The following is an 11,780-nucleotide window of genomic DNA, read 5'->3' as shown; positions in this document are numbered from 1 at the left end:
TGGCCGCACGGGGGCCCGCAGCGCGCGTTTCTCACTCGCCCCCGCAGTAGTCCGACCCCGTGCCCACGGTCCCCGACGCGACACCTGCTCCGCTCGCTGGGCGCGGCCTGCCCGGCACGGGGCTCCGGCTGTCCGCCGGGGGGCGCCTCGCCGCCTCCCCTCCTCCGCGCGGCGTCCGCTGGGTGGAAGCGCCCAGGCGGCTGACTCAGGGTGAGTTTGCAGGTCGCGGGGAGGGAGGGACGCGGGTGACGCACAGTCCGGGGTGACTCAGGCCCGCAGGGGCGGGGAAGGAGGGGGGTGGCCAGACCTGTCGAGCGAGGATGAGTCGGCAAAAACCTGCAGTGCTCGGGTGCCCCGGCCGGCCGTGGGGATAATAGCCATAAAGGTGATGACAGGACGGACAGCAGTAGTACTGCGAATCCGGAGCTGACTGTGGCAGGCACTGTTCTGAACGCTTTGCATGTATACTAACTAGTTTAAACCTCAGAACAACCCTGCAAGGTAGGTATGATGATTATTCCCATTTTACAGAGGAGGAAACTGAGGCACACAGAGGTTTAAGTGACTTACCGAAGGTCACGGAGCTGCTAAATGGCTGAATCAGGATTCAAACCTGGACAGGGGCCAGCCCGTGGCTCACTTGGGAGAATGTGGTGCTGATAACACCAGGGCCAGAGGTTCGGATCCCAATATAAGGATGGCCAGTTGGCTCACTTGGGAGAGTGGTGCTAAGATCCCCTTACCAGTCATCTTTAAAAAAAAACAAAACATATATATATATAGAATCCGGACAGTCTGGCTCTAGAGCCTGCTCTTTACCTGCTCCGGCTGCCTTGGTTCAGCAGTAGTGACTATCACAAGGACTCTTCTGGAATTGTGCTGACAATGTGTGGACACTACCCTAAAGTCCCACAATGTCTCATCCTATTGTAGCAGCACCAGTAGAAAGTAGGTATGGTTATTGAACAGTGTCCAAGGTGGGTCAGCTAAAAATAAAAGTCAGGTCATTTGAGTCCAAAACAGAGGACCACTTAACCACCAACTCCAAGCAGGAAGGTGGACAATCCCAGACTCCGTTAAAGCAAGCATGTCTGGTTTGGTTGTTTTCCTTCTTACCCTGTGTAGAGCTAGAGCTAGGTCTCACAGACCCCTTAAGCCGTTGTCCAGCCTGGGTCACAAACCCTTCACATGCAGGTCTACGAGCTTGGTAACAGGAAAACGTCCTTGGAGCCGTGGGTGAAGAAATAATAGGCTTTATTTCTTAGACGTGGACTCTGCTGACCAGCAGTTCAGAGCCACTGCCTCACACACTGAAGAGCACGCAAAAATAGCAACAAGCCAAAAGGATACACAGGCGCACAAGTGCACTAACTCTACTCCCACACAACTTGTTTACAAAGGACGTGCTGCACCACACCCAGCCAGACCTGAGGCGAGGGGGCCTGACTAAACTACTCCATTTTCCTCACACCCTGGGTGGCACATGCATGGGGAATGCATATCTGTCAGCTGGAGAAACCCAGAGATAGTGTATGTGGGTGGGTAGGTGGGGGAGGTATAGGTTGGGGGCCCTATGTGGCCTTTGGCTAGTTACTGACACTTTCTGAACCCCCTCTGTAAGATGAGGTATTGCTGCCCATCACTCAAAGTTGTGAGTGTGAATTTCGAGGATGTACAGAAATCCTCTGTGAGTTGCATTCTTGCTGGGTTCTTAGTCTCTCACAAAATCTTAGAATGCTCAGGTCCTTATGAATTTTACTTGAACCTTTCTGTTTGTGCAATTCCAAAATATAATACCTGCGAGCACCTAAATTATACTTTGTTTCAGGAGTAGAACCTGGCCCTCCACCCACACCTCAGCCCCAGAATTATTGGGACTTAGAGAATTTCATCAAGAGGGAAATTGTGCCATCTAGAACCACTTCCGCATTACAGGAAGTAAGAAAGGCAGGGTAACAGTTTCTGGAGTAGAAAAATGGAGATTTGACCTGAATCTGTCATCATAGTATGCCCGTGAGGCCTCCATTCCTCATATCAAATTCTCCAGGTTAAGATATCTATGGCCTGACTCAAAATGGCTTAAACATTAAGAACATTTGTTTTTTCACATAATAAGATGTTTGGAATTATGTGTGTTCAAGATTGTTAAAGAGGCAGTTGAACATTGTCATCAGAGACCCTGGTTTGGCTCGTCTTTTTTGCTGTCATCTCAGTGTTCTGGCTTTTATCCTCAGGCTTGCCCCTTATGGTCTCAAGATGGCTGCTGTAGCTCAAAGCATCACATCACTGCTCACTCACCCCCCACCCCACCCCACCAGAAGCAAGAACTATACCACATGTCCGTGCCCAAAGCAATCCCTGGCAGGAAGCCTGGAATTACCAGGAATGGCTTAGCTTGATTGGCACTTACTTCTGGGTTCAGGAGGACTTACCCTACCCTGAAGCGCATGGCTCCTGATCCTTGAACAGAACTGGGAAGGCCTGGTAGCTGCAACCTAGTTTCCTGTGGGGAGCCTCCATTCCCCCACTCTCAGAACCATGTGGTTGCTGGGGCAGACCCCATCCCCTGAGGGTGGAGGTTGCAGGAGGACCTGATCAGGCCTGTCTAATCAGCAATTCCATTGTTTTGGCCCATCTGTCCCCAAAGCAATGAGACTCAACTTAAACCTCTTGTTGGGATGAAGGTGAGTTGCCTTCCAGTGGGGCCAACGTAACTGGAAGGTGAAGAATACTCAATATCCTTTTGTCTTAGTTTGGATTCTCTCAAAAGGAGACTCTGAAATAAGGACTTGTGTGCAAGTAGTTTGTTTGGGAGATGTGCTAGTTATTATTGCCGTAAAACAAATCATTCCAAAATTTAGTAGCATAAAACAACTTTTATTATCCCCATGGATTCTGTGGGTCAGGAATTCACACAGAGCACAGTGGGGAGTGCTTGTCTCTTCTCTACAATGTCTGGTCCATCTTCTGGGAGGTGACTTAACAGCTGGGGGTGACTTCGTGGCTGGGGCCGGAGTCATTGGAGGTGTCTTCACTTATTCGTCTGGTGGATGATATTGTCTGTTGGCTGAAACCTCAACTTGGGCTATCAGCTAAAAGAACTACACATGGCCTCTTCATATGGCCTGGGTTTCCTTATAGCATGGTGGCTGGTTTCCAAGAGCAAGTGTCACAAAAGAACCTGACAGAAGCCTCATGGCCTTTTCCAATCCAGTCTTACAAATCACACAGCACCATTTCTGCAACATTCTATTTGTGGGTGCTGTCACAAGCCCTCCCAGGCTCAAGGGAAGGGGACATAGATGCCATGTCTTGATGGAAGGAGTGTTAAGGTTCTAAAAGAGCTTGTGGGATGGGAAATATTGTTGTGACCATCTTCGGAAGACCCATCTGCCATAGGAGGTGATCCTAGGAAGTACCGGGGAAGGGAGAAATGCCAGTAAAAGGTACATTAATGGGAACATTGACTTGGTGGGCAACTGGAGCTCATTTCTGCAGTGGACTCTTGGAAGAGCCATCATGCATTCAAAGTGTCCCTCTCAGGGATGGGAGGCTGGGTAGTTGTTCAGTGACTCCTATCCCTCACTGGTTGAAGGCAGCCTGAGGAAGTTAAAATGTCTGGCATTTCTGGCCTGCCCTGCACTCAAACTGAGTAAGCATCTGTGGACCCAGAGGCAGGAAGCTGTCTGCTTATGGTGACTTGAGAGGTGGCCCAAGAAGATAAGGAAGAGGACACCAATAAATTCCTTTTCTGTCCAAACCAGCAGGAGTCCATGTGTGTTGTCTGCAGCCAGAGGCCCTGGCTACCCGCTCTCCCCATCCTGCTCCTGGGCTCCCTGTCCTCCCTTAGCAGGTTGGCCTGGCTGCAGCACTCTCCCCTTCTCTTTCATTTTTACAAAGAATCTTGTACCTGAGGCATTCGGGTATGCAGAGGACTTTCCTGAGTGTTTGGAAGATGAAAGGATTTCTGTGCTACAAAAGTAACAATCAATTTTAAATTCTTCTCCCTAAACTGCTCCTGTCCATTTCTACAGCTTGGATTGCAGGCATCTGCCATGTTGCTTGGTCCCCCCTTCCTGTTTTTCTCTCCATCTCCTCTTAGTCCCCTCTACTGATCCCCAAGTTCCTGTTCTTACTTCATGCAGAAAGTTTGCTTTTTTATTCTGCAACTTTGATGCCTGCTGATCATCTACTTGGTGTCTTAGGCAGCTTTACACTTAAACTGCTTCTTGTAGCCACAAGGAGGTGGAAAAATGGAAAGGCAAAAGGATACGACCGTCTCCTTTTTTAGGATATGTCTCAGAAGTTCCATCTAACACTTCCCCCTGCATGCCATTACAAGAACTTGGTCGCATTGCCACCCCTCGCTGCAAGGGCAGCTGGTATATATAGTCTTCATTCATAGTGGCAATATACTCACCTAAAATTGTAGTTCTCTACTAAGTCAGGAGAAAATAAGTATTGACAAGTAGCTAGCAATCTGAGCCACAGTTCTCAAGTTACAGGTCTTATGGCACAGGGAGAGAAAGAGAGAGAAAATTTCCAAGTTCTAGTTAGAGGCCCACCTCTGAACAAATCAGCTATGGCTGTGGGGGACAGACATTTTTTAGAGCATAAGCCACCATTATTGGTTATGACTTAAATGTATGGGGTTCATTAAAAATAATTACTGGTCACCCACTATTGGCTAGGCACTGTGTTAGACCCAGGGAATTTAATGATGAGCAAAAAAGTAGCAGGGAAGAGACAAATAATGAGCAAATAATCATACCACTCAATGAAAAAGTGTACGTTGATGGTAGGTGCTTCAGAAGAATGGCATGTGGTCCCTGAGGAAGTGTCTTCCTCTGTTCAGGCTGCTATAACAGAATACCATAGACTGGGTGGCTTATAAACAACGAAAACTTATTTTTCACAGTTCTAGAGGTTGGAAAATTCAAGATCAAGGTAACTTTTTATCCTCCCAAAATTCATATGTTGAAATCTGAACCCCCAAAGTGATGGTATTAGGAGGTGGGCCTTTGGGAGGTGATTAAGTCATGAGGGCAGAGTCCTCAAATTCAAGATCAAGGTAACTTTTTATCCTCCCAAAATTCATATGTTGAAATCTGAACCCCCCAAAGTGATGGTATTAGGAGGTGGGCCTTTGGGAGGTGATTAAGTCATGAGGGCAGAGTCCTCATGAATGGGGTTAGTGCCCTTAAAAAAGAGGTGTTGGAGAGCTCCCTTGCTTCTGCCATGTGAGGACACAGTGAGAAGACAGCCATCTATGAACCAGGAAGTAGGCCCTCGACAGACACTGAATCAGTCAGCCCTTTGATTTAGGATTTTTCAGTTTCTAGAACTATGGGAAATAAATTTCTATTGTTTATAAGCCACCGAATCTATGATAGTTTGTTATAGCAGCCTAAATGGCCTAGAACAAAAATTGGTACTGAGAAGTGTGTGTGCTGCTGTAGCAAATATCTAAAAATGCAGAAGTGGTTTTGGAACTGAGTAATGGGTAGAAGCTAGAAGAGTTTTGAGGTGCATGCCAGAAAAAACTTACATGGTGGTGACTGGACCTTTAAAGGCTATTCTGGTGAGGGTTCAGAAAGAAAAGAGGAGAGCTGTAGAGAAAGCCTCAATCTTAGAGAATTCCTAAGTAATCTGGAACATAATGTTGGTGGAAATATGGACAGAAAAGGCCATTCTGATGAGGTCTCAGATGGAAATGAGGAACATGTTATTGGCCAAAGGGGAAAAAAAATCCTTGTTATAAAGTGGCAAAGAAGTTGGCTATCTCGAGTTCCTGTTCTAGTGTTCTGCGGAAGGTAGGACTTATGAGCAATGAAATTGGATAGTTAACTGAAGCTATTTCTAAGTAAAGTGTTGAAGGTGTGGCTTGGCTCCTTCTGACTGCTTATAGTAAAATACAAGCAGAAAGGAATGGCTTGAAAATGGAATTTTTAAGCAGAAAGGAGGCAAATCTTAAAGACTTGAAAAATTCCCAGCCTATCCATAATTCAAAAAATGAGAAAGGGTGTTTGGGAGAGAACACTGAGGGTGTGGCCAAGCATCTCTTTGATAGGGAGATTAATACGGATGTGAACCATGGGCTTAATCAGCCATCTCAGCAGGAGAACTGCCAGTTTGAACTCAAGGGAGGGAGATGGGAAGGATTGAAGGAAGACTGTTAGACTTCTTGGATTTTACAATACAGGACCATAGGGCTATTGAGCTGAGAACACAAACTATTCCTCATGACGAGGGTAGAATGACGCTGAACGCAATTCAGAGATCATCAGGGCTGCGTTCTTGGTTTCAAAGGCAGAGACCATTACCTTGCTTTTAACAGGCCAGATGGCTTCTGCCCAAAGCTCTGGGGGCAGGGCTGCCCAGAGCCTTGGGGACATGACCTCTGCTGGATAGAATTGTGGGGGCAGGACTGGCACCACAGTGGGTTCAGAGAGTGGGACCACCAACCTAGTAGCTCTGGAAGGCTGCCCCAGTGAGCCTGGAGAGCAGAACATTGAGCCAAAGAGGATTATTTTTGAGTCTTAAGATCTCATGGAGTTTGCATTGTAGTTTGGACTTAGTTGGGATCTGCTACCCCTTTTTTCTGTTTTTCCCTTTTGGAATGGAAATATCTGTCCTCTGCCTTTCCCACCATTGTATTTTGGAACCACATAACTTGTTTGGTTTCACAGATTAACAGCCCGAGAGCAGATTGCCTCAGGATGAATTGTGCCTTGAGTCTCATCCATATCTGATTTAGATGAAATTTAGATGAGACTTTGGATTTTAGACTTCAGAGTTGATGCTGAAATGAGTTAAGACTTTTGAGGCTGTTGGGATATAGTTAATGCATTTTTTATGTGAGGACATGAATTTTGGGGGGCCAGAGATAAAATGCAGACTGAATATATCCCTCCATGAGTATGTTGAAATCCTAACTTCCAATGTGATAGTATTAGGAGGTGGGCCTTTGGGAGGTGATTAGGTCATGAGGGTAGAGCCCTCATGAATGAGATTAGTGCCCTTATACAAGAGATGCTGGAGAGCTCCTTTGCCCATGACACTATGTGAGGACACAGCAAGAAGATGGCCATCTGTGAACCAGGAAGCAGCTTCTCACCAGACACTGAATCTGCTGGCCCTTTGATCTAGGACATCATAGTCTCCCAAACTATAATAAATAAATTTCTATTGTTCGTAAACCACCCAGTCTATGGTAGTCTGTTATAGAACCCTAAATGGACTAAGATAGACATGGTCAGATCTGCATATTTGAAAAGATCCCTGTGGCTGCTGTGGATAGAGGAAGGGAGGTGGGGGAAGCAGCATGGATCCAGGGAGACCAGTGAGAAGGCTGGTCCAGTTGTCTAGGTAAGAGGTTATGGTAGCTATGGACCAAGGTGGAGACTAAGAAGATGGAGAGGAAAAATGGACAGAACCTGGTGATGGATTGAATGGGAGGGTAGGGGAGACAGAGGCATGAGTGATGACTTCTGGGTTTTATGACTGCAAGACTGGATAGGTGCTGGAGCCATTCATGGAGATTGGAAACCCTGGAGGAGAACCAAATCATGGCTTCAGACTTGGGTTGGTTTCTGGTGCTTTGGGGATATCCAAGAGGAGGTGGCCTGCAGGCAGATGTTGATTTGTAGCTCAGAGAGGAGGGCGGAATTAAAAATGTAAATTTGTGAGTCATCTGCATGTAGGTAGAAATTGAAGCCATGGGTGTAATGTGATTGCTTCAGGAGAGTGTACAGGAACAGGAAGTGAGTTCCTTCTTTGAGTATAGGAAGATGAGCTTGCAAAAGTTGCTATGTGGAGTAGCCAGACAGGTAAGAGGATAACCAGACAGTCATGTTATTGAGGTCTTGAAGGCGATTGAGGGCACTGTGCAAAGCAGACTGGATCAATATGCCAGTTGAGGTGCTTTGGGCTGCAGGTAACAGGAACCTGATTCAACTTAAACAATAAAGACACTCATGTCACATACCTTGGAATCCAGAGACGGTGTGTTGAGTGAGTTTCAGGGTGGTTTTTTCATTGGCTCCTTGATGTCATCAAGGACACAGGCTTTTTCCATGTCCCTGCTTTGCCATCCACGGTGTGGTCTTCATGCTCAGGCTGGTTCCCTTTATGACCACAAGATGACATTCAATAGGAAGAGAGACTGGATTCCCTTTCTTTGAAGAGAGAGAGAAAGCAAAATTTTCCATATGCTTTCAGCAACTCTATTCTTAAGTCTCATTGGCCAGAATTGGGTTATGTGCCCATTTCTGAACCCACGTGATGGTATTACTCTTAGACCAGTCAGGACCATCCCTTAAGCTGATGTTCAGTCCCCAGATTGCATGGCTGCTAATCAAGGAGGGAGAGGTGGGATGGATGGTGGACCAGCATAACGGGGCTGGATATGGTTGATAGGCACCCAGCATTTACTCCCACCTCCATCTAGGGTGCCTTCTGTATTGTGTGGTTGGGAGTTAAAAACTGCATTTCTCAGACTTCCTTACAGCAAGAGAAGTGACAGTGAATTAAGTTCCACCAGCTGAATGCACTTCTGTGAGCTGTGGATGGGAGAAGTGGGAAGGAGCCATCTTCCTACTGCTTTGATGCTTGCTACTATTAAGACGGTTGTGGAGGTGCTAAGAGTGTTTCAGCATTGAGCCACTAGCATAATGGGAGATGGCAGACAGTTACAGAGGCAGCGGCAGGGGCCTCCTGATCCCTATACTGCGTGTTCTTGAAGTCAGTAGTTCCAGTGCAGCCTCCTGATCCCTCTCCCCCCAGCCCCATCTAATTGAAGAAGAGGCAGTAGCTGTCCTGGTGGTGGGGTTCTGGGGATCCAGCTGAGGACTCACTCCTTCAGCTCTTCCATGAATTTTGTCAGCAGCCAATTCCCTGTATTAAATACTTTCTGCTTCAAAGGGATTTAATACCTATTTGTAAAATCCCGATCTAGGGTAGTTTCTGTTCCCTGCACCTAAAACAAACACGATGGATGCAACAGCCAATCGGGAGCAGGGTGTAGCCACAGAGGCCTGTGTGTGGATGGTTAAGGAATGCAACAGGTGCCTAGGCCCCTCAACACCCCGCTGGAGACTTTGGGGGTGTGTCCAACAACTGCTGTTGTTGGAAACACCTAGCACGTCGCCCAGGATGCAGCCAACTGTCCAGAGGTGTACAAAGGGAAAAGCGGACAGGCACCAGGGAGAGGGACTAAAAGATGAGGTCACTGCCTACAAAAGGAGGAAACCCACCAGGAGGCCCCAGAGGAGGTGGGGTTCCAGCCTGCAACCTCCACCCCCCAGCATCCATCCTTCAAAGCATGCAGGCCTCACTTCTTGGTGAGTCTGTGATGAGAGTTGGGGGTATGTAGCCTGTAGTTATATTTGTTTGGCAGGTACAGTTAATTTGAGTTGTAATTCTTTAAGGTGAGACACACCCTTTCCAGTTAGTCACAGGCTTCACCATTCCCTAATGTCTTAAGGCAACTAGATTCATTTACTATGTTATTAATCTGGTTTTTGAACCCTTATTTGAGGAATATTTAGGATTGAGGATACCCGGGACCCCTGGGGCTGTGTGACCCCTTAGTGGCAGCTACAGCCTAGTTAGTCTACAGGGAGTGAAATGGAGTGAAAAATCTCTCAGATGTCTCTCAGATGCCCTCCCCTTCCTCTCAGCCCTCCCCCAACCAATCACAAAGTCTAGAGGCGCTGGTGAGTGGCCAAAGTCCCTTTAATATCCCTGAATTGCATTACAAGTAATACTGCTGAAGGTGGGGAAGGGATAGGGGTCTGGGGGTGAGTTGGAGGAGGAGAAGGGAGGGGGAGCGCCAAGCGCTCATACAAAATATGGCCAAAAGGCTTAGCATGCATGGAAAATTATTGCTGTCAGAAGTTCCTATTTACAGGGTCAACACCCTCCATAATTGCTTCTGTGACCCCTCTCCCTTCCACCATTCCTGCAGCCTTTCTTTCCGGTGGGCCTGTAGCTGGGCAAAGGACCACCCACCCCTCTGAAGCCCTGGAGAAGCGCCCCTGCCCCAGGGACCCCTCCGGTCTCCACCCTCTTTTGTGGCTGGGCGAGGAGGAGGGTTGGGGAGTCCAGGACTCCTGCCCGCAAGCTGGGCGCAGAGCGAAGGAGCAGAGGCATGTGCTTAAAGCAGAGGGGCCAGGGCCCGTGCGCATGGAGGTGTGTGCTTCGGTCCTCGCCCGGGCACGCAAAAGCGCGGCGGAGGAGGTAGTGGCGGCCAGCGGGCGGGTGGCTGGCAGCCCCGGCCCCTCTGCCCGGGAGAGTTGCATAGACGTGGCCGGGAGAGAGCGCTCCTCCCGTGAAGCGGGCCAGAGGCCCCAGCGGGGTCCGGGGCTCAGTCGGTCCCTGGAACCTGGGGTCCCTCGAGAAGAGGAATAAATAGGAAACAAATCGAGGAAGCTCCTCTCTCCAGGCTCCCTGGAGTGGGCGTCGAAGGCTCAGGAGGGCGGGGACCTGCCCCATGACTGGACCTCCTGATGCCCCCTCATGCCCTCAAGTTGAGGATCAGCAGATTACCCCTCCCATTCTCGAGTCTCCTTCCTTAGCGAGTTCAGGCTCTGATGAAGGTGGGGCTTCTTCCGAGACCAGGGTGTGTATGTGCGGTGGCGGGTAGCCCTCTATGGCCTTTGCTGTCCCTCTCCTTGCCTGGCTCCCTGACCTCCCAGTCCAGCTGGGAAAGCCAGACTGTCCCTGGGTGAGGCCAAGAGATTAAATAGAATAATAAATAGATAAATAAATAAATACACAAATAAATACCTGGAGAGGCCCAGCCAGACAAAGGGAAGGGCATTGGCGAGGTGTTCCAGACCTCCCCCCAACAAGTAAGGAGGGGTACCTGTGGTCCTGGGGATGGGGGAAAGTGCTCAGAGAGTTTGGGGGATGGGCAGCTCGAAGCTGGAAGTCCAGGGTAGGGCTGTCCTGGGGTGAGACAGGACTTACATTAGGGGACGGCCCTGAACTGTCTCTCAAGTCTGATCCACTTTAGGTAAATTCAGAAGGGTGAGGGCTGCTAGAGGGATGAGGGGATCTGGAGAGAGCAAGAGATAGGAGTGGCTGATGGGCCCCCGAGTATTGAAGAGAGTGGGAAATGTGTCGGGGGTGTGTGAACGGCTGGACCTAAGCCCGGGCATGGAGGGGGTCAGGGACAGACTGGGGACTCCAAGAAGAGTGAAGATTAGGTGCCCAGATGGACACACACAGAGGGGCCAGAGGTATGGTCTGGGATTGGACTGTAGTCTGAGGGATGTAGGGCCTGAGTCCAGGTATGAATGGGGAAACTGATGGAGACATGGAAGTCAAGGGTAGGTTTGGGTCTTAGATTTGGGGCTCCAATAGACAAATGGTCAGAGAGACTCAGCTGAGAAGCGAGAGGAAAGGCTTCAAAGTTAGAAGGAGGGCAGTGCAGGGTCTGAGCGGGAGAAATTTCCGACTCTGGGGCCGGGGAGAGGTGCGGACCTCGTGCCTGAGTTGGGAGCCTTGAAGGCGCGAACAGGGGGTCAAGGTCCGAGTGGTGGCCGGAAAAGACGGAGTGGGTAGGGGTGCGCTAGGAAAGACAGTGCTGGAAGGGAGTTGTGGGTTTGGGGGCTGCAGAGAGGAGTTCTGGGCCAGGACGTGGGTCCCCATGAGGGGCGTGGACAGGGAAACGGAGCTGGGGGTTGCAGAGGGCGCTGCGGGCGCAGGTGGGGGCCCGGGGCGCGTGGAGAGCAAGTCCCGGGCGCGCGGGCGAGGCGGGCGGCTCAGCTGGCCGG

At 49.3% G+C, this 11,780-nt stretch overlaps 1 protein-coding gene and 1 long non-coding RNA gene across 2 annotated transcripts in view; both read right to left on the bottom strand.

The window, feature by feature from the left end:
• Positions 1-462, bottom strand: part of SRXN1 (sulfiredoxin 1) — a 5,940-nt gene extending 5,478 nt beyond the window's left edge. The window contains exons 1-2 of the mRNA XM_008576067.1: positions 308-462; positions 10-178 (exon numbers count right to left, since the gene is read on the bottom strand). Of these exons, the coding sequence (XP_008574289.1) occupies positions 10-178; positions 308-462 (324 nt within the window). The remainder of the gene's footprint in view (positions 1-9; positions 179-307) is intronic.
• A 2,402-nt stretch (positions 463-2,864) lies between these two features.
• On the bottom strand, positions 2,865-10,897 carry LOC103593131. Its single transcript, XR_550717.1, has 3 exons — positions 10,789-10,897; positions 7,988-8,177; positions 2,865-3,408 (listed from the first exon to the last, which is right to left on the bottom strand). It is a non-coding gene; the product is annotated as an uncharacterized LOC103593131 (long non-coding RNA).
• Between the last annotated feature and the right edge of the window lie 883 nt (positions 10,898-11,780).

This window comes from Galeopterus variegatus, unplaced genomic scaffold (assembly GCF_000696425.1).
Source record: "Galeopterus variegatus unplaced genomic scaffold, G_variegatus-3.0.2 Scaffold1282, whole genome shotgun sequence".
NCBI lineage: Eukaryota > Metazoa > Chordata > Mammalia > Dermoptera > Cynocephalidae > Galeopterus > Galeopterus variegatus.
Note: the sequence above shows the minus strand (reverse complement) of the source record. Positions and strands in the feature narration are given on the sequence as shown.